Source organism: Pyrgilauda ruficollis, unplaced genomic scaffold (genome assembly GCF_017590135.1).
Source record: "Pyrgilauda ruficollis isolate IOZ18807 unplaced genomic scaffold, ASM1759013v1 scaffold25, whole genome shotgun sequence".
Taxonomy (NCBI): Eukaryota; Metazoa; Chordata; class Aves; order Passeriformes; family Passeridae; genus Pyrgilauda; species Pyrgilauda ruficollis.
In genome coordinates this window covers 5,161,923-5,184,835 of record NW_024523822.1, presented here as the reverse complement: position 1 = coordinate 5,184,835, position 22,913 = coordinate 5,161,923, and the positions used below count along the sequence as shown (strand labels likewise).

The 22,913-nt window shown below is 35.7% G+C and overlaps 1 protein-coding gene across 2 annotated transcripts in view; it reads left to right on the top strand.

Annotated features, from left to right (window-relative positions):
- Nucleotides 1–22,913, top strand: part of MAP3K1 (mitogen-activated protein kinase kinase kinase 1) — a 58,078-nt gene that overhangs the window by 32,407 nt on the left and 2,758 nt on the right. Inside the window, exons 2-19 of one of the 2 annotated variants that reach the window (XM_041470828.1) lie at nt 2,541–2,691; nt 4,612–4,818; nt 6,577–6,777; nt 7,528–7,644; nt 8,188–8,336; nt 10,679–10,800; nt 11,514–11,595; nt 11,716–11,893; nt 12,319–12,609; nt 13,050–13,171; nt 14,161–14,252; nt 14,460–14,649; nt 14,963–16,229; nt 17,119–17,271; nt 18,545–18,707; nt 20,090–20,221; nt 21,260–21,402; nt 21,880–22,011. In XM_041470828.1, the coding sequence (XP_041326762.1) occupies nt 2,541–2,691; nt 4,612–4,818; nt 6,577–6,777; nt 7,528–7,644; nt 8,188–8,336; nt 10,679–10,800; nt 11,514–11,595; nt 11,716–11,893; nt 12,319–12,609; nt 13,050–13,171; nt 14,161–14,252; nt 14,460–14,649; nt 14,963–16,229; nt 17,119–17,271; nt 18,545–18,707; nt 20,090–20,221; nt 21,260–21,402; nt 21,880–22,011 (3,892 nt within the window). The remainder of the gene's footprint in view (nt 1–2,540; nt 2,692–4,611; nt 4,819–6,576; nt 6,778–7,527; nt 7,645–8,187; nt 8,337–10,678; nt 10,801–11,513; nt 11,596–11,715; nt 11,894–12,318; nt 12,610–13,049; nt 13,172–14,160; nt 14,253–14,459; nt 14,650–14,962; nt 16,230–17,118; nt 17,272–18,544; nt 18,708–20,089; nt 20,222–21,259; nt 21,403–21,879; nt 22,012–22,913) is intronic. The other variant, XM_041470827.1, reaches the window with a different exon arrangement.

The following is a 22,913-nucleotide window of genomic DNA, read 5'->3' as shown; positions in this document are numbered from 1 at the left end:
AAGTAAAAAAAAAAAAAAAAAAAAAAAAAACCCTGAACCATTCAGGTTCAGGGACACAAGGTGAGGATATCTTGCAGTATGTAGGAGTTTGGTGCAGTCACAGGAAAAATATTTTTTCCACAGACCCAGCAGGTATGAATATTCTAATGAATATTTTAGCCAAAGCTTGATTTAAAATATAAAATACGAAGTTGCTTAAAAAGTTGTGCTTTATAACTAAAAAGAAATATATATGGATATACATACAACTTAAATTCTGCATGAGATAACTGATCTACTAAGCAAAAGCTTTCAGACACAGTTGGTCTTTCCCACCTGTGTGTAGAGAAAGCACAAGAGTTCTTTGTGCAAAAAAGAGTAGATTGGTTTAGCTGTCACATGAGAGGAAGATAGCTGCTTCTGCTTTTTAGAGAACAAGCAGAGATTGTAAAGCCTCTACTGTTGTATTACATTGTTCATGAATTCAAGTCCAAGGGCCTCTAAAAGACTTTTTTTGTATCAGTTGGGAAGTTAATCATGGTTATATGAACAAATGAAATACTGTGTCGTTCTTTCACTGCTGGTGTGGTGTTTTCTGTCTAGTATATGAAGTATTCATGCAACTGAGATGGTTCATGCCATGAAATAACTAATATAAAAAATAATGATGTTTTAACTTGCGCCTATATTACTTTAGAGTTGTGTTCTTATCAATTTTTTTTTTCTCCTTGAATAGATTTTTTTGATTGAGGAAAAAATTTAAAGTTGACTCTTTTCACACAGTAGTTTCTTCCACATTTGAAATTTTCAGGCATGTTTTTCATTTGGTCTCTACCTACTGCTATAATATCTTTGGTTTTCATTAATTATCACTACTTTTGTCTCTGTATGTAGAAGACAATGTTCTGGAATTCACTTGCATAACTTTTAAAGTTAAGCAAGCATGAATGCTTAACCTCTGAAAAAACATTCATTCTTAGGTGGATTGTGTTTCTACTTATAAACATTTTTAAGTCCTTAATCACTAGAATCACACAGTTATGCATATCTAAAATCAGTTATTAACAGTAGGTTTAGAAGTTAGCTTGAAAGAAAATTTATTTTCTTTACAGTGTCCATCTGCTTATTACGTTTCAGTACTGAACAGGAAGTATTATTTCCTGCCTCGGAATCCTTTGTTTCCTTTGTCTCTACAATGAGAGCAGAAAAAAAATAACAGTACTCTCCTTCTGACTTGCAAAAAACTTCTCATTTTCTTTAAAGCACATTTATTTGTCATAAATGAACTCAATAATACAGTGCTGCTGAAGATAGGAATTGTAATTTTAACATCATTTTATTGCAATGAATATTGCAGGGAGTATATTTTTAGGTCATCATACAATACATAAACGCAGTTATGACTGCATGGTAAATGTCTTAGAAGCTGAGATTGCATGGAAGAAAGCAGTGCTTGTAGCTGAATTATTATATACTCCCCCTTTTTAAGTTGTGAATTTATTTTTGGAATAAAATCTCATTCTGACAGTTGGCTTAATCAAGCTTGCTTATTTTGAAAGAGCACTAGATTCAAGAAGATGGGTGGGGATCATGTGCTGCTGCTTAAGAATGCGGTTTTCTTGGTGATTTAGCAGATAGCTCAACAGAATCAGGAAATCTTCCAGACTGTTCATATTTGTTTTTCAGTGTCTGACATTATTTCTTGCCTTTTTGTTGTTGCCAGCAATCACAAGGAACTACTTTGCTGTAGGTGAAAAAGTACAAGCCCAGATGGATTAAATTTTCATTTTACAGATATGAACTTGCTGTGAATTTTTGCTCTTACCTGTAGCTGATTTTAAGAACTCTTGAGTCATTAGTCACCTGGAGAGAACTCACAAGGCCACTAGCCTTAACTTTGTGACTTCTGTGTCTAGTTTAAATACAGTTTAGGCCAGGTTGGATGGGGCAGCCTGGTCTCGTGGTAGATGTCCCTGCCCACAGTGAGAGATCAGAACTAGATGATCTTTAACAATTCTTCCAACCCAGGCCATTTTATTATTCTCTGATACTGACTGTGTATTAGTTTACGAGTTCTCTGGTTTTGAGCAGAGTTAATATATGAAGGGGCACTAGGTATATAGTTTCATGCTTGTGCGTCCTGTAATTGTGGGAAATTTTCATCTTTAATTTATACTAATTTTGTAAATTATTTTAAAATGGAGAAAGGAATGTGTGAACCATTGCAACATTTGTAAAACTTTTGAAAATTGGCATGGCATTATATAGAAGGTAATTTTTGTATTGGTTTTGTATTTGCTGAGATCTTCATTTTTACTGTGCTACAAGTAGTGCACACATTTTAAAGAAATATCCCTCTAAACAGGTATTCTGCTTCAAATGGCAGAATAAGTGATTAGTTGTAACTCTTAAAAGGCTTCTTGTAGTCTGGTGGAAATAATGTTTTGGCAGCTGCATTGTAAGGAGAGGGAGAGTAGAGTGGCACAAAGTTTAAGAATGCTGTGACATTATACTTCAACTGAAATTAATTGTGTTTATTACTTTTTTTTTCTTTGCTGTAGTCGTGACATGGAGAATAAAGAAACCCTTAGGGGGTTACAGAAGATGGATGACCGCCCAGAAGAGCGCATGATCAGGGAGAAACTCAAGGCAACATGTATGCCAGCCTGGAAACATGAATGGCTGGAAAGAAGAAGCAGAAGAGGCCCTGTGGTAAGTGGCACTGATTGAAGGACAGTATCTGTAACAGCTATTACAAACAAAAATCACGTACATTTCTTTCTATTAGAAACCTCTTTTTCTTAACAATTTCTCTGCTCTTAACTATGGTGCTCGTGTCCGTTTGCTGCGGGTGTGTAAGAGCCCAGCGTGGCTGCGTGCAGCGTCCCGCGCCTGCAGCTGTTTGTTTTGGAGCCGCGGCCTTACCGCGGCTGCGGCGCTGCTGCCCTCCAGCGGCACCGACCGACGGCCTGGAGCGGCGGCGAGCCCGCTCCCAGCTCTGCTGGAGCTTGCATGACAGTGTTCTCTTAGCCTTTTGGATACTGCTTTGGCATAAATGGCTTGGAAGTGCTTTTAAGAAACTTAGGTAGATCAAACCTGAAATACTTCAAGAGTAGTTCCATTATCCTATTCAGCATAATGCTGGTTAATTAATGGCCGTTACTTACCTATGAACATAGTTGCAATTGCTTGATATGACTCCCATGTACCACTGATGTAAAGTTAAGATCATCTGATGCGGTAGGCAAGTGTTTGGGGACAGCTTTTCTGGAGCAGAAATAAGAAGGTTCTGTTGTGAGAAATAGTGTTGAAAATACTTAAGAGTACACCAAACCCTGTTACCTCAAAGGGTCAAAAACCACAATTTTAAACTTTAAAAATTAAAATGCTTTTGGGTTACTGAATAGCTTGAAATTATTTCCTTGCTCAGCCCACTTCCCTTGAGGTTTGTGGATGTGTTAATACAACATTTGGTGCTCTGGATTCTCAGTTACTATAATTTGACATTTTTGATGTTTTCAAACACGAGTAGTTTGTCCATAGGTACATGAATTTGCATTTTGATCTTCCAGACAAGGAGAGGCATTACTGCTTTAATATTACTGCATTAACTGGTAGGAGGGCTCTTTATATTTCTCTTTTATCCTGTTCACTTTTCGTAACTGGGCACTGAGTCTAGATATCCCTTACTACCCTGAGGAGGGAAAGCCCCATCCAGTTTTTGTCTTGAAGAGACCTCTGGAACTTTCTAGGAGAGATCTGCTCTGTTTATCTGAGTTGTTGCTTGGAACGTCCTTCCAGTGTTGAGTCAAGCCTCTGAGACATTGAGAAATGAAGAGCTAAAACTGAATCTTCCCAATGTGACTGTTTTTAATTTGATTCCTGGGGACGTTACTCTTCTTATGCGTTATGTGGGTCTGACTGGCAGAAAGCTCAAAGTTGTCTTGAAATATTCCAATTCTCAATTTCAAAATTTAGTGTTGATTCGACAAAGCACTATTGTGTATGTACTCCCTTTGCATGAGCACCCCCTCTATCCACACTGTGCAGCACCATGCATAGTGGTTAGCTCAGATACCAGATGTGGTGTAGCTTTTTTGCTTGTATGGCAGACAAAAAACCTGGGTGTGGTTTTCACAAAGAACAGGACACCTAATTTTGCTGGAATACCTGCATGTTTGAAGTCTTTATTTTGCAAAAGTGTTGTGTTAAAGAAATAGTAGCCCTAGTATTGTTCAGCTGGTACCATATGGAGTGCATGGATCCAGTATTATAGCTCTTAATAAGCACAGTATCTATAGAGAAGAAAATTATTTTGGTTTCTGCTATCCAATGGGGAAACAGCTGTTTTTTGAGGTGTGAGTGAAAGTTACAGGAGTACTTTGAGAGTCAAATCAGTTGCTGCCACAACTAACATAAGCTGCACAAACAGACAAGAAGAAAGGTTCTTGCTTTTGTGTTGCATATAGATTGGTAAACTAATCCCTCTCAAATGTTAGTAGTATGGCCTAAGAAGTATTTGAATATCTGTATAATGGCTTAATTACAACAAAAGGTTTATTGATTAATTTGCTTTGCTTTAATGTGAAATTACCAATTAATAATTTTAACATGTGGTTTAATTCCTGCAAGGTGGTGAAACCTATCCCTGGAAAAGTAGATGGATCAGAAATGACCAAACTCTGTCTAGATCCTCAAGCTGAAGGACATAACACTGCTTCTTCACCTTCTCAAAAAGGAAGACGTAGTCCTTCTCCTAGCAGTTCTTCTTCATCATCTGCTAGGACAGTTAAATCTGAGTCACCAGGTGTTAGAAGAAAAAGGGTATCTCCAGTGCCTGTAAGTTGCAAGCTCTGATGTAATTTTCAATGTTATTATATCCTACAACCTTTTGCTTATAGGGGCAGTTGATGCTCCCTCTGTAGAGCAAGATGGTGACATAAAGAGGTTATTACAGGATATCACTTGAGAGACATACATATCTCATGTGGTATTTCTCATGTGTGTTTTCTTTTTCCTTCAGTCCTACTTTCATTTGTTATTGCTAGGAAATAAATGAAGAAATATAGGTACTCAGTCATGAATACATGTATGTTCTCTTAGCTTGATCAGCATGAAGAAGTGCTGGTAGATTTTTTGTTGGGGTTTTTTTTTTTTTTTTTTTTTGGTTGTTGTTGGTTGGTTGGTTTTTTTTTTTTTTGGTTGGTTAGTGGGGGTTTTTTTCTTGTATTTTTTTTTTTAATAACTGTAGTCTCTCCTGCCTGCCAGTTCTCTGGGCAGGTATATTCTATTAAGTATGGGACTGTGGATAAGATGAAAATTCCTGTAGAAAAGTCTTACCGGTATGCTGTAGTGATCCTCTATTTCAGAACTTACCTTTATGTACAGATTGGGGAAGACTTATGTATGTACTTTGTTAGAAGTCTGCAGTTTCTATCACTGCATTCTAGAATTGAATGCTTTGAGCAAGAGTAACTGGCTTAATTAAAGAAGATCAAGATTATATTTTGAGCAATAACATCTAATACTCTAGCTTGTTGTAAAAAGGCTCATCAGCAGTTAAATTCACAGTGCAATTAGAGGATAAATAAGATCTAATTTGTTTTATTTTCCCATTGTTCTAAACAAGTTTTTCCAGTGTCAGTTAAAATATGTACTGCCATTCTTCTGAACTAGAGACAAGTATCAGAAGTTACAGGACAGCAGCAGTGGTCCTTTCTTCTTGACGTGAGAAAATGAAAGGTTAAGAAAAAGAAAACAACCATTTTTACTAGGTTGAGGTTTTTGTTTTATATTAACTTTGCACATTAAAAACATTAGAAATCCAGTTTATGTTTTACATATATGATGGACAGTGAATTCATTATTACTTTCATTCTAATGTGAAATTCAATGCATACAAATAAAAGCAGAAGATCTGAAATGGGATGGAACCATTAATACATCTCATCATGTTAGAAATGTGAAGAATTTAAATGAAGACAATCTTTCTAAAATGTTTGGGCCATTGACTTTTTGATTATGGAGAAACAATATTAAAAAAACCCCAAAGCATCCTCATCTAAAAGTTGCTTGTATGGTGGAAAAGGGAGCAAGCTGTATCTTTTTTTTTCTTTTCTTTGGAGTTTTCTTAAACTTTTGATTTTTGTTGAACTTATCTTCCCTTTTTTAAACTATAGTTATAGCACTTTTTTGTTTATGAAATATATTAGTGTTACAGCTATATAGAATAATCCCCTTTATCGAATAATAAGTCTCTGATTATTTGGAGATTGAATTACAATAGATAATTCAGTAGTAATAAAGGTAGTATAGAGGTTGTAATATAGGTAAGGCAACCTATGATGACATGAAAATAGGAAGCAATTTGAAAGACTCCTTTTATGTCCCAATTTCAGACAAGTTTCAGCTGCAGAATTTATTTTCTTCTATCCTTGACTACTGGGTATGGGAGAAAAGCAATCCTTTTAAATCATATAGTTGAAGGGATTGTAGTAGTTCCAGGCTTTGGGGACTCTTATTCTGTAAATAAATAAACCATACCTATTTAAACATTTTCCTGTCCTTTGAATGCTCATGACGGGGGCACTTCTGTAGTTTCAGAGCGGACGGATAACACCACCTCGACGAGCCCCATCTCCAGATGGTTTCTCTCCATACAGCCCTGAGGAGACAAATCGCCGTGTCAACAAAGTGATGCGAGCCAGGCTGTACTTGCTGCAACAGATAGGACCCAACTCTTTCCTAATTGGAGGCGACAGCCCTGATAATAAATACAGAGTGTTTATTGGGCCTCAGGTAGGCAACATTCTTGGCTTCTCTATAGCTTTCATCAGTTCATAGTTAACCTCGGAAAATTGTTCATAGCCAGATTAGTTCAATTGATAATCACTGTTCTGTAAAGTAATGTTTAAAAGTTGTAGTCTGCACTCATGTAATACCAAAATCAGTTGGTAATTTGTAAATTGCATTTGTCTACAGTTTCTCTTTTTTAAAAGAAAAAAAGGCTCATTGCTAGAAGTGGCTCTGAATTATATGCCTTACATCTTCTTGACTAAAATTTGGTCAGTTAATTCCTCTGTTCATGGGATGTGTATAAATGACAAACACATAATTCCCTTAATAGTGTGATAATTTCATTCATACCCATAATGAGATCCCTTTCATAGGCTTTCTTGGTGAAGTATTGGGTGTATTGGGACACATCCAGGTTGGGTGAACAGAAGCATCTCATTTAAGTTTGATTGATGTCATGTTGTGACATCATACTTCCAGTATGAAGCATAAGAATAGCTTCAGTTGATTAAAAAAAAAGGGAGCGGGGGGAGAAAATAAATTGAAAACTGTTGTTGTAATTTTATGCATTTATGTATGCATTTCTGAATAATATTTTAGGAATTCTCTGTTTCTGTAAGGCAGTTCAAGGGAATATTTATGCCTTTATATGAAATACTTATTTTTGTTGAGGTGTAGGTATGTTCTGTGATACACTTAAATGTGGAAAAAGTACCAAGTCAGTAGAACCTTAGGATAAACTTCTCTTTGCAGACTTGTAGCTGTGGCCGTGGGACTTTTTGTATTCATCTGCTGTTTGTTATGCTGAGGGTCTTTCAGCTTGAACCCTCAGACCCAATGCTCTGGAGAAAGACACTGAAGAACTTTGAGGTAATCAATTTTTGATAGATGTAATGATGATCTAGAATAGACTCCATAATGTCTTTAGGACACTGTCTGAAACATGCTCAAATCTGTTAGATTTCAAAGCAACAAGAATATATGTTTATAATTATATCTTTAATTCAGTCTCAGGAGTTCTGTAAGTGGAAAAAATTACCTGCAAATATAAGACATAACTGCATAAATAGTAGAGAGCTGTAGTTTGATGAGTAATTCAACTCAAGGGATTTTCTGTTAAGATTTATACATCTGTCTCAGTGATTTGCTAAAAGGAAAAAAAATGGGTATTTCAAAGTAATTGGTTGTATACTTAAAGCTGTTATTTATTTTCAATAAGCAGATAAGTTTTTGGTGTAAAATGTTTCTTGTGATCTTTTTAGTAGTAAGACTTCTGAAATTGCTGCTGCGACTGCTAATGCATTATTGTGAAGGTGAATAGATTTTTCCTGTTAGCAATAGTTTACACTTCTGTAATATGACTTTTAATTACCAGATATTCATAGCATAAATAAGACTGTTGCTATCTTTTAGGTTGAGAGTTTGTTCCAGAAATATCACAGTAGGCGTAGCTCGAGGATCAAAGCTCCATCCCGTAACACCATCCAGAAGTTTGTCTCACGCATGTCAAATTCTCATACATTGTCATCATCTAGTACTTCTACATCTAGTTCAGAAAACAGGTTAGTATTTTTTAAAGGAATTACAAGCTTTGTTCTGTAGTTTCAGAATCACCTACATTATTTTTGTTCAAAGCTGCTTTCATTTCAAGCCATGTTAAATCTCTGCATTTGCAAGCAATCAAGTCAAGCATACATTAGTCACTGTGGTACCAAGTTGGCATATTTGTTTTGTAACTTCTGTTTGGGAAATGTTACGTAGAGTTGTGAAAAGAGGTTTTTTTACCCTATATGAATTCTGCAAAACAAACTTTTGAAATCTTGAGTGCAAGACTGAAGCATACATCAACTTTGGAAGCCTGTTGTGTGCATCTTTTTTTTAATATAGCACTTGTGGAAATGTTAACAAAAGAATAAATGTGATTTTTTTTTTGTCTCCTATCCTGATTTGGAGAAAAGCTTATGCTTCTGGAAATACACTGAAAAATGTTTAGGTAAATGCACTCTATATAAACACATACATAAATATAAAAACAGAAGCAAGCATATGTTTTTTTAAAATTATTTAATTAAAAATGGGTAATTAAATTATTTCAAGAGAGCTATTACCATATTAGTTATGCCTTGTCTATGAATTGATGCCTTGTCTATGAATTTCTTTGATGTGTTACTCTTTAATTTTTTTTCCCTGATTACTTCTACTTGAGTTCTTTTATACATACTTTTCCATGGTTTTGAAAATATACTGATAATTTTTTTTAAACAAATAATTTGTGCTTGCATTATTTAGTGGGTAAACTGTACTTAATTTAGAGAGATCAGACCAAAGACAGCAACCCTACTTGAGGTTTTGTTTTGTGTGAAGTGGAATCTAACTGAAGGAGTACCTTGATATGTTACTTTGTGATAATGAGCACATTGTAAGATGTATATATTCAGACAGGTTTATAATTCTGATATACAGACTGTGACCTTAAACTCATTTCATCTTTTACTTATTTTTCCAAACTGTGTCTCTGTAAATAAAAAGTTGCTAAATACATAATTACTCTGGAACTACTTATCTGGCAAGCCAGTTCCTTTTATGTCAATACTTTTTGTAGGAAATTTTTTTTTCTACAGGGTTGTGAACTTTGCTGCATTAGTTATTACTTCTTACAGGATGAAAGATTTTCAGTTGTTTGCCAGTACACCTGGTGGTACTGATTCACCCTGCTATACTCATTCAATGAGAGAAGCTACTGTTCTGTCCAAGTCTAAATTTCTATGGTATAGGTGTTGAAGAACACTGAGTATCAGATTCATTTGAGACAGAAGTTTACTCAGTTCTGCTAATTCCTGTGACTTGCAGTTATGTTTTACTTACTGCTAATTTGTGAAAAATAAGTTTCTAATTAATATATATATACACACGTGTGGAGAATTATTTTTCATTGTAAGCTTACTTTTGTGGAGCTTTTCAAGGAATAAATAGCTTTGCAAGCATTTGCAGAGAAATATAAAGGAATACATATGAATAGAAATACTGCATATACAAGTTAATTTTATTTTAAAAATATATGTTGGTGAACAAATGCGGGATGCCCGCAAAGTTTTAGATGCACACCAACTATAATTTAAATTTTTTGCAATGAATAATTAGAGTTTTGCACATTTAAACAATCTATTAATTAAATCTAATGCAGTAGATTAAAAATCTGTGCTTTTCTTTGCATGTTGTTTAAGTTTAGAAGAATTTTTTGAGGAAATCTCTGGTTATCCATTTAAAAACTAAAGTGGAGAAAAGTAAAATAGAAACAGCAAAAAAAAGGGGAAATAGGAGTTTTTTTAAATATCTGTGTGTGACATGTATGTTAGTGTTTATCGGTTTCTGTTAGTGTCAGAAAATTCTTGAGTACTTGTTTTGAGTTTTACTGTGTTCATCAAAAGTATTTACAGTTTCTTGTAAAGGGCTAAAGACTGCCTTGTGACTCCATACTTTGAAAGAAATGTGATGAAAAGAATGTGGGTAGTTTTCAAAATATAAGAATTCCCTAGTGTTTCAAACCCGAATGGTAAATTAAAAAGTGAAGGTTGGTTTGCTTAAAGAAGCCTTAGGGAAAAAAAATGTCAAGTGCCCAAAGCTGGGCCTTTCAATCTCTAATTGGTATCTGACCTAGTTTGAAAAGATGTCATGTGTTTTGTGACTTTCCCTTTCATTTTAACAAAGTGTTGTCTGTACTCAGTGCTTCTAAAAATCTGGTTGCTTACTTATTCAGACCAAGGTTTAGGAGAATGATTCATGAATAGCTTATAGTTATCCAGAAGTGACTGTTCCAAACTGGAAGTTAATCTTTTTTCACTATTAAAGCCTGTTCTGAATTCTGATATGCCTCTTCTACAATCACATATGTCTCTTTTTATAGTATGAAGGATGAAGAAGAACAGATGTGCCCCATTTGTTTGTTAGGCATGCTGGATGAAGAGAGTCTAACTGTGTGTGAAGATGGCTGCAGAAACAAATTGCACCACCACTGCATGTCTATATGTATGTTATCTTTGTTTTGTCAAGTTCTGGTGACTCTAAATCTGCAAAAGTATTATAGCTTAGTTTGAGTTTTTTGGTTTATGTTCAATTAAAAAAACAGAAATCTGCTTGTAAATGATGACTGGTAACTCTGAAAATTTGGTATCATTCAAGTACTGTTGATACACCTTATTTTATCAGTTATTCACAAATCGAGTTTGTAATACGATGATCTGATAGAGAAATTAGCTGGAGGTCCAGAGGTTTAAGCCTGTCTTACCTGAGTGAAAAGACTATGTCTAATTAGAACAAGGTTAGCAACAGACTTTCAGCTCCCTGTGAGTTGTCATTAGAATGCATAAAAGTCATATAAAGCTAGCTAGAGTTATATAATGAATTAGGAAGTATGTTTCTATCATGCATCAAATAAAATATATAAATATTTTCAGTTTGCATTAACAAATAAAAATTTCCTATATTTGAGGTAGAAAGGATGTGAATTTCAGCTCATAAATTAAAATATTAATTGTAATACTGAAGTGAAGCATTTCTTCATGCAGAAAAAAATGTTTAAGCATCCATATTTTAATGTTCAGGCTGTTGAAAGTGGCTCAGTTCAAAAGTATTAATTGTGGAACTAATGTTCTTCAGTAACACTTAGAAGTAGTTATGTCATCTTCCACTTTTGTGCACTGTAAAACTTCAGTGCATATGATCCTGTTGCTGTATTCCAGGGGCAGAAGAATGCAGAAGAAACAGAGAACCACTCATCTGTCCACTCTGTAGATCTAAATGGAGATCTCATGATTTTTATAGGTGAGGATTCAGTTGGTGTACAATAAACTATCTCTGGATCTTTAATTGATATTTCTGAATATGCTGCATTATTTACCTCAGATATTTAATTTGTTAATCTGTGTTGTTCTCGATCTGTAGTCATGAATTGCCAAGCCCTGTGGACTCTTCTGTTCTCCGTGTGGTTCAGCAACAATCTCAGCAGCAGTCTGCAGTTGGATCACAGAGAAGAACTCAAGATAACAATTTTAACCTTACTCATTATGGAGTCCAGCAGATCCCTTCTACATATAAAGATTCAGCTGAGCCATGGATTCAGGTAATTCTCTTCTGTGAAAGACATAATAGCCTTTAGAGTGTAAAGGTGGGTTCAGCTGAGCATGGGGGTCACACACTTTAAAATGAGAACTTGCATTTCCTTTATTTCTGCCATTATTTTTGTCTGGTGTACCCAGACCTTGGTTTCAGGACTGTTAATATCAGTGTCTGGAAACAAACTTCTTACTTAATAGTTAAAATTCTCTCAACAGAGTTTTTACAGAACCAAGTACCATATAATTTATGATGTTTTATTTCTATCACAGAATCTTTTTTAAGACACTGTACCTTTGGACATATTTTTGCTGTCAGCCTTGATGATTTTTAACCAGAAATATCTTTCCTCTTTTTGATTGCTCTTGTCAGGTACTTAAGTTGCAGCATTATTCATTTTGACTCCTGTAATGTTGCTTCCTTCCTCGGCAGGTATTTGGGATGGAGCTAGTTGGCTGCTTGTTTTCTCGAAACTGGAATATACGAGAGATGGCACTTAGACGTCTTTCCCATGATGTTAGTGGTGCTCTATTACTGGCTAACGGTGAAAGCACTGGAAACTCCGGAAGCAGCAATGGAAACAACACAAGTGCTGGAGCTCTGGGAGCAGCTAGTGGGTCATCTCAGACCAGTATCTCAGGAGATGTGGTGGTAGAGTCCTGCTGCAGCGTGCTGTCCATGGTCTGTGCTGACCCTGTCTACAAAGTGTATGTTGCTGCTTTAGTAAGTAGTTGTTTACTTGTTGTATTCTACTAATTTCACAGTTACTTCATTTTGGAAGGAGGAGGGAATGGGAGAAGATATGTGAAATCAGGAATCCTAGTACTTGATGAGTACTACTGGTGACTTTTTAACTATGCTTTGAAAGTGGCATGATCAAGATACTCATCATAAGTGGAAGGACATGATTTCACTGGCACTTGCCACAGTGCGAAGTATTGACAGTATTTGTATGTCTTTTCGCTCTCTAAAAGCAGTTGACTAGTTTTAGCAGTGAATATGTAGTAAGCCATTTATCCTTTGAACATTTCACTGACATTTTGAACACAATTTTTGTAGAACTGAATTTACAACTATTTAATGTTTATTTATGTCTCTTTAAAAAAATAAAAATTGTGTAGCTAGTTGGATTTCATATGTATTGTTTTTTTCCTTTCTCTTAGAAAACTTTAAGAGCCATGCTAGTGTACACTCCCTGTCATACTTTGGCAGAGAGGAGTAAACTACAGCGACTTCTCAAGCCAGTTGTAGAGACGATATTAGTTAAATGTGCAGATGCTAACAGGTATGATGTCTCTTGTACTTAATTTTTGATTATTACTGAAATATCTTAAAGCTTCATTTGTTGCTATTCACGTGTAACCTGTTGGTGTTAAAATAAAAGGTGTGGATTGTAAATATATATCGTTTTACTAGCCTAACTGCTGCTGGCAAACTTCTGTCTTGAAATATGTAGGCTTTGAAGGCAAGTGATTGTATAGTTTGTTTTCATAAGGGCTTTCCCCCCCACCACTTAAAGTAAAGGAAGATGTTAGGTGCAGTCGTGAACCCATCCCTTGCATCTCCCTTTTTATTGCTTTGGCCTATTTCTTGTGACTCTCCTTAGAGCTATTAGCAAGTACTCTTCAGTATTCTTCCTACCTGAGGAGCAGTTGTACACATCTTTGCCATGAAATAGTGGCAGTAACATAACAGTTCTGATTTGTAGTTCAGAGTGTAATGGTAGGAGACAGCTATTTAGGGTGAACTGCCCTTGGTTTGAGCCTTCCTGTCCTAGGCTACCCTGTTTGTTCTTCCAGGCCAACCATTTCTTCTCCTGTACTGTGAACTAGATGCAGAACTCCATCAGCTTGACTTTTATCTCTCAAGGTTTAGTTTCTAAGCAGCACTTTTTTCTGAAACTGCAGCTAGAGATTCCCGCAGCAACAGTCTAGCAAGAGAATATCTAAAGTTATAGTAAGTGAAATAGAACTGGTTTTATGCGTTCGACCACGTTTCGCAAGAGAACATGGCAATTTGGCGTTTTGTTTGTATATTTGTGATAGACATTACATTTCTGGATGTATCCTGGTAAAAATGTCACAGCCACGGGTAAGTGGTTGTGCAAAGTGGTTGTTACAAAGAGTGGGTTATAGAAATTTACTGGAATAAGGTGGTATGAAATCATTTTACACATAATTCCTAGGTGATGATATTTTAAGTATAATGTATAGGATGTTTTTACTTGAAAGCATTTGCTAAAGGAGTTCTTTTTCTGGTTTTACTTTCTTACAGTCGAACAAGCCAACTTTCAGTTTCAACACTATTGGAGATGTGTAAAGGTCAAGCAGGCGAGCTGGCAGTTGGGAGAGAAATTCTTAAATCTGGTAATAACTCTTCATATACAATTAAATTATACAAGCAAATAATACTGGAATTTATCAAGTACAAGCATAGCAAAGAGAACAGTATTCCTGTAAACAGTTTGGAAGGGGGCTGATTTTGGCAAACAATAATTCTGAATGATACAGTTCTGATCTTTGTGTAGTCTCAGATCATAATATCTAATCTTCATTTTATCAATTTTTTTATAGGATCCATTGGCATTGGAGGTGTTGATTATGTCTTAAATTGTATTCTGGGAAATGAAATCGAATCTAGCAACTGGCAAGCACTGCTGGGGAGACTTTGTCTAATAGACAGACTTCTGTTGGAATTTCCCAGTGAATTTTATCCCCACATTGTCTGTGGAGATGTCTTGCAGGCTGATACCATAGTTGACAGGTACTTTTTTGTACTCTATACAAATGTTACTCTTTGTAGTTGAATTTGTTGATGGTGATTTCATAAAAGTAGTAGTTCTAATTCCTGTAAACAAATAACATATATTTATATGTAAAGTGTGTTTACTTTACAGAGTAAGTAGTTGTCTTTTTAAGAACTTCTGACCTGTGAAGCATTTTTGAAGCACCAGTGCAACAATAAATCTCCTTGCTACTTCAGAACTGACTACTAAATACATTACCTTAAAATGGCTTTTTTGATACTAGTTAACAAGATTATGTCAGTTTATAAAAGACTGCATTTCTTTTTTTAGGTATAAGAAGCTTCTCTCCCTCTTAACTTTCGCCTTGCAGTCAATTGACAATTCCCATTCAATGGTTGGCAAACTGTCACGAAGAATATTTTTGAGTGCAGCAAGAATGGTAGCAAGAGTGCCCCATATTTTTGTAAAGCTGTTAGATATGTTGAGTGTGACAAGCTCAACTCATTATGCAAGGATGCGCCGACGTCTGATGGCAATAGCAGATGAAATGGAAATTGCAGAAGCCATTCAGCTTGGCATGGAAGAAATGCACTCTGGGGAATGCCGACATGAAGACTTTTTACACCTACCTGTGCCAGATAACTCTCCAGAAACTACAGAAAATAATACTCCTAATAATACTGTCCAGTTATCAGGGAAAAGTGGGAAAGGTTTAAGTGACAGAAAACTGAGTGCCAGTCCAGATGACTTTCCTGAGATGCTAGCTGGCCTTGCCATGGGACTTCCTGTTTCATCAGTAACCACTGAGCAACCAAAACCAGCCATTCAAACAAAAGGAAAACCCCACAGTCAGTGTGTGAACTCTTCTCCCTCATCCAGTCATTCCCAGTCACTATTCCCAACACTTCTGTCTCCATCAAACCCATCTGTACCAGCTGGCACTGTAACAGATGTCTCTAAACTCAGACCTCAGGGATTTGTTCCCTGCAAAATCCCCTCACCTTCTCCTCAAACACAGCGGAAACTTTCTCTCCAGTTTCAGCGAAACTGTTCTGAAAATAAAGAATCTGAGAAACTCTCTCCAGTTTTTACCCAAGCCAGGCCATTGCCATCCAGTCATGTACATAGGCCAAAGCCATCACGACCCACCCCAAGTGATGTGAACAAGCAAGGAGAAACCTTAAAAAGCGGTATGACACTTGACCTGAATGATATTTCACAGTGTGATGGCAATAGCAATGCAGTTATACCAAGTGAAGAGACAGTGTTCACACCAGTAGATGAGAAGTGCCGGCTGGATGTTAATGCAGAGCTCAATTCCAGTATTGAGGACCTGCTTGAGGCCTCCATGCCGACGAGTGATGGCACAGTTACATTCAAGTCTGAAGTTGCAGTCCTTTCTCCTGAGCGGGCAGAAAATGATGATACTTATAAAGATGATGTAAATCATAATCAAAAATGCAAGGAAAAGATGGAAGCTGAAGAGGAGGAAGCTTTAGCTATTGCTATGGCAATGTCAGCATCCCAAGATGCCTTGCCAGTAATTCCCCAACTACAGGTTGAAAATGGTGAAGACATCATAATCATTCAGCAGGATGTAAGTATATGTATGAGAATTCAGGTTAAGCCTCAACTGAGGGTCACTGAAATTATAAAGCAGTGTTGTTGTATTTCAAAAATGATAGAAAACACAAAGGTGCTCAATACTCTTTCATAGGAAATCAAATATAAATTTGAGGATACTAACGAATTCCTTCCATGTTATTAACAAATCTAGAGAAGGTGTTTGCAAGAGAAACACCATATCATGTATCAACATTTAAAGTGACAAAAAAGAAAGTCTAAAGTTGGGGAAGCCAGGAAAAAACCCCAAAAATTTTAAGCAGGAGTAGAGCGGTACTGAGTCCTAATGCTGCTTTACTTTGAAGGCAATTGTACAAAACCAAACTAATTTTTGAAAGAAAGAATGAGAAAAGATCTTGTCATCCTATCTTGAGAGAAGATGAAAACTACTTTATTAGTCAGCAAACAAATACATGTCTATTTACAAATAGACAAAAAGCAAATAATAATAGAGAAAAGGGATATTGTATTTGTGATTCTTTGAGGCAACAACACGTAAAGCATAAAATTTGAGGGATAATTAAATAGAAAACAACCTGATTTTGGTTCTGTTTGCTGTATCTGCAAGCTAAAGCCTTAACTAAATGTGAGACAAGGAATAGAAAAAAAAAGTTGTGCTCCTACTTGTATCCACTATTCTTGCCTTTCACCTTCATGTAGTAACACAGAGGAAGCTCTGTTTCATGTAGTAGAGTATGTCAGTTACAGAATACTCTAGTGCTCTCATCTCAGCTGAAACCTATATAACAAGCAGTGTAAGGGAGAAGAGGGGCATAAGCTTGAATATTTTCTAATACTTTAGAATGTCTGTATTTTAGATGCATGTTAGTAAACTTGGAATTGATTTTGAATTTAATTTGTAGACACCGGAAACCCTGCCTGGACATACCAAAGCAAAACACCATTATAGGGAAGATGCAGAATGGCTTAAAGGTCAGCAAATTGGTCTTGGAGCTTTCTCTTCCTGTTACCAAGCTCAAGATGTGGGAACAGGGACGTTAATGGCTGTAAAACAGGTAAATACTTCAGGAAAGTACCTCACTTTCTTATGTTTTCTCTTTCAGACCTCGTGTTCCTGCTTCTTCTACTCCCTGTCATGAGTTCTGACATAATACATAATTTAAAAAACCTTTATGTGCATGTATTTGCTTAATATATACAAGCTTTTTCAGTCTTCTTAATATATACAAGCTTTTAGTCTTCTGAAAAAAGTCCTTTGTTCTGTGGTCATTTTGTTCCGTAGTTCTTCAAGTGCATTTTTGCTTCTGTCAAGTTCATAAAATGGTGGCTGAGTTGAGAATGGAGCCCAGATAACAATCCCAAATTAATAACCTATTTGCAAGATAGATATTTTAAATAGGTTCTCCTCACTTGTCAAGAATATTTTTCCTATAGCTTTAAATGGAGGAAATGTAATTTAGTATTTGTTTCTTCTGATTTAACTTTGCTAACTAACTAGAGGCAGCTTGGAGGCAAGTATTCTTACTATTTAAATTAATAGATACAGAAGTTGTGGCTGAGAAGAGGCACATACTTCAGTCAAGATTTTTTAAGGTTTCAGGTGTGAGTAAATTGTTCATACTAGAGCTGCCCTAGGACTGAATGAATAGTAACAAAATAGAGGGAATTTTAGTTCCAACACTCTTATCAGTTCTACAATGAACTTACACCTATGAAATAGATAAAATGTTTTGAAGTTGCTCAAGGAAAGAGTATGTGCCATCAGTTATTCCTCCTTTGAAACTCTTTTGCTTATGAAGAAGTGGGACTGTCCATGTGGTCCCGGAGAGATGATGATGGTGATACCTGGGAAAATTCCCTGCAGCATACCATTATGTCATATTTAGTATGGATCACAGCTCAGATTGGCTCCAATTCCATTGCTTCTTACCTGTCAAGTCGAATTTTTTGTAGGAGCTTTAGTTATGAAACACTTATCATTTAACTGGTAAAGTTTTATAAGTGACACTCAGGATCCCATTTCAGGCCTTTTCTTTCTTCCTTTTCCTCAATATCTGGAAACCAAGAGTTTTTTCCTAGTTTAAACCAAGTTGAAAAGAGGGATGTTTCCCCACTCTGTACTTGGAAAATATTTTGTTTGTACCCTAGAAGATTGCTCTTAATTTTCTGTGACTGTCTCACATGGAGATACATTCTCCATGCTGATAGGGTTGGAGGTAAAAAAGTAGTTCCAGATGGTGAAAACCATCCATTCTTGCTGCTGTACTGAAAGGTGATTACAGGACTTGTACTTAAATTAGTAAGTCTGAATACCATATTTCAAAACAGGTGACATATGTCAGGAACACATCATCTGAGCAAGAAGAGGTGGTTGAAGCACTGAGGGAAGAAATAAGGATGATGAGTCATCTAAACCATCCTAACATTATTCGAATGTTGGGTGCTACATGCGAGAAGAGCAACTATAACCTTTTTATTGAATGGATGGCAGGTAAACAACTGGTGGAAATACCATTTGAGTCTTGAAATACGTAGTGTTGTGTTGCTTGAGATTGTAAATTTATGTTTTCATTCCTGTGCTCACAATCAGTGTAAAGGTCTACTTACAGAACAGCTGAAGTGGTCGTAGCAATATTCTTAATGGTGCTAAATTCCAAATCCTTTTGTGATTTGGAATTTTCCATACCTAATCTGTTAAAACAGTTGGAAACCCTGACCTTTCCTTCCATTTCTGACTCCAAGTGAGAAGTTTTAAATTTTGATTCATTTCCAGCTGAAGTGACTGACTCTCAAACTGTTGCATTTTCAGTGTATCTGTGTAGCTATAGGTTATTATTAAAAATAACTTTGCTAGAAAGTTTGGAATACCTGTAATTTATTTTTGTCCTGAGATTTTTCATAAAAATTGTGTCGGGCATTGTGCAGAGGCATTAAAGAACATTTAAAGTAAGTTTCAAATAACAAGTAGTAAGTAGTGCTTTTGGAAAAATTAATTCAGACCTTAAATCTCTTAACTGGTAGCCTAGTAAAAAAAAGTGAAATATTTTCATAATTCTGTAGAGCAGGGACAAGAAAATCTATCTTTATTTTGAGAAGTAGTTTTATTAATTTATGAATGTGATTATATGTTGCTGCTGTCCAGTTACCAAGTGGTGTTTTATACATCTTTATTTGCTGTAAATGAAAGCATTGCACCCTAAATTATGGTCAGAGTGCTAATATGAAAAGCCCCCAAGTATGGGTTATTATAAGAAGTAGTGCAAGAAATATTTTCTCAAAATCTAGAGTGCTAAACCTTTTAAGTGTAATTTTTATCTGAAATATTATTGTTTAGATAGTTAAATGTCAGGAATTGGGTTTACCTCATTCAAGCCCAGGCTATATTACAATACTTAGAGAGAAAATTGGAAATCCAAAATCTTGAGAATCTGTTACCAGCTTTTAAAAATAGAGGAAGATACTGCTTTTCCTTGCTTGTCTGTGTAGTTCTGTGTATTGGATGATAACAAACATAAATTAAAATATTAAGAGGGAATACTTGCGGGAGGTTGCCTTTATCTATTGCCTCAAAAATTAGTTAATGTTCTGCTGTTTACATGTTAATGTGAAGTGTGGATAAAGTGTTGTTTTTAAGGAAGTATAAAATCATTAGGTTGCATGAAGACTTTTGTCTTTAATGTGTACAATTCAATTTACAAAGTAATTGAGGAGTGAACTACATCACTTTTTGCCTATGAAATTATTTCAATTTTTGGGGGTAGGGAGAAATATAAATTAGTAATACTAATATAAAGTTTGAGTTTTAGGATGCAGTGTTGCACTCTGTTAACAGAATGTGGAAGTGTTGATAGAATGTACTGTTTTGTCTTTTAGGGGGTTCAGTTGCTCACTTGTTAAGTAAATATGGAGCCTTCAAGGAATCAGTTATTATTAATTACACAGAACAACTTTTACGTGGCCTTTCTTACCTCCATGAGAACCAGATAATCCATAGAGATGTTAAAGGTGAGAATAACTGATCTATTCTTTTAGAAGGAGTATTCAGAAAGCAGTATATGTTTTGGCTTGAGACCTGTTTGTTTTGTCAGATATCATCTCAGGAGTGGTATTTCTACTGGGTTTGTCTGATCATTTATAAGAAACTCTATTGCTGAAATTAATCAAAATGTTTGTGGCAAGCTTGTGGCATTTGGTACCTGTACCAATAGTTTAGAAAAATTGTCTGAGTTGGTTCAAATAAGATTGAAAGTTGCTATACAGTTTTAAAACTACTGCTACTTAAATGAATGTAAATGTTTACGTTGAAATGATAGTAAAATCTGTGAAAAAACCAAGATAAAGAGGCCAGATTTCTAATGTGTGGAGATACTGTGATGAGTTTTCTTCCTTCATCCCAATTGAACATAAATACAGTTGTACCCTGAGTAACATGTGAACTGAACTGGGAAATACCAGTCTTACTGAGCTTTTCCCTTTAATAGTCACTATAGCTTTTAATAGTCACTATAGCTTTTCCCTTTAATAGTCACTATAGCTGTCCATGAACTGGATGTATATTTATATAAGTAGAACATATTGATGGCAAATGTGTCTTTACTAATTCTTTTTGAAACAGTAAATCTTTACATTGCTTGTCATGATCTTTAAAGCAACTCAGAGTTGCTTGATAATGAAATAACTTCAAATTTAATGAGGAGCTGCAGGCAATGAAAGCCTCCAGGACTTTGGGTCACCATTTTCTTCCATTATACCATCTCCAGGCGTTGTTCCAGCATCCTGTGTGTTTGCCCTACTTCGAAAGTTTGATTGTCTCTCGAAATCTCTTGAACAGCCTCAAGCTGTGTGCAGTATCATTCAGGCATAACAGAAAAGTGCGGTTATTAGACCGTATCCTTGATTTTTAGGTTTCCTTGATACTGAGGTGGGGAATGTCAAACTGTTTTATAATTTTGAGGTGCAGGGAGGAAAAGTGTCAAGTGTCTGTTCATCCTTTTCCCTTTAATAGAAAGCCAACTAGTAGTATTTTTATTGTACTGTTGACAGGTGCCAATTTGCTAATTGACAGCACAGGTCATAGATTAAGAATTGCTGATTTTGGAGCTGCAGCCAGGTTGGCATCAAAAGGAACTGGTGCTGGGGAATTTCAGGGACAGTTGTTGGGAACTATTGCATTTATGGCACCAGAGGTAAGAAACCAATTTTTAAAGTTATTTCAAAAAGTTTGTTTGAATTCTTTAAGCTAATTCATATAGCCAAATAACAGAAATTTGCTGTATATGCTTCAGATGTGTTTTAAATGCCTTTGTTCTAAAGATTAGGAATTATTCCAACATGGTGATGATAAATTTCTTTCTTTCTGTCATTGTTTCAAGTAGTTTGCTATAAGATACTGTTATCAGGAGTGTTGTTACTAATGCCAAAATGACCATTTGCTCAAAAACTAGCCATTGCAAGGTACTTTGCTTGCCACTTGCTCAAGTATTTTATTTACTAGATCTCTAGACCTGTGTAAATCTTGTGGCATTTACATCACTGGTCACTCTTAGCCTGAAATGTTAATCAGAATACACTTTTTTGATGATATGTTGAGGTTTACTTCTAAATTACTTAGAGCTAAGAGACTTTGAATTGTATAATCTGATTTTTGGTGTCTGTCTGTTCAGGTCCTGAGAGGTCAGCAATATGGAAGGAGCTGTGATGTGTGGAGTGTTGGCTGTGTTGTCATAGAAATGGCTTGTGCTAAACCTCCTTGGAACGCAGAGAAACACTCCAATCATCTTGCTCTGATATTTAAGGTAAGGTATTTTGTTATTACAAATATACTACAAAAGATGACAAGTAATCTTGTGCACAGTGATGTGAATTTTAGAAAAGTGTGCATGTAGCAGGGATTGTTGCAATTGGGTTTTTTTTTATGTTGGAGCTGTTAGAACAGAAGCAATACTGGTACCAATATAATCATACTTGCTTCTTTAAAAAAAAAAAAAAAAAAAAACAAAGAAACTGATACCAGTAAAAAAGATACTGATACGTGATATTCAGAGTCATTATAGAATGGTTTTGGAAAGGACCTTAAAGATTATCTAGTTCTACCTTCCCCACCATGTGCTGGGGCACCTTCCAGTAGACCAGGTTGCTCAGAAATGTCTAATCTAAGATACAAAAATATAGTGTAACAAGCTAAAAAAAAAATTAGGAATAGAGTTGATCGTAAATTCGGCAGAAGATTGGGATGTTAACTTTTTCTTACAATCATGTAAAACACAGAAGCTCTTTCTTCCATAAACCATTTGTGTAGGTATTCACATTTCACAGTGGGGAAGCTCCTTCTTTAAAAGCCTAATGTTCCATGATCAGATCTTGCTGAAAGATATTTTCCATTATGCCATGCTATATATGATTTTTGCCCCTTCCTTTGCTTGCTAGATCATTCATCTTGGCATTCATGTTTCATACTAAAATCAGTTAGTTATATTTAATTCTAAAGGTCCAGTTGAACTGTAGGCATGAATGCAGAAAATACTGGTGCAAGTGAAGGAAGTATTTGCAGAAAACAGACCTTTAACAGCAGTATTCAGATATGTTCTAAGTAAAATCATTAGTGCTAAGAGATGTAATTGTCTTGGTTCTGCATCACTGTGAATCTGGTGATGCCACTCTAGTGTTCCCAGTCATCCTGCTTTAATCCAGCTAGATA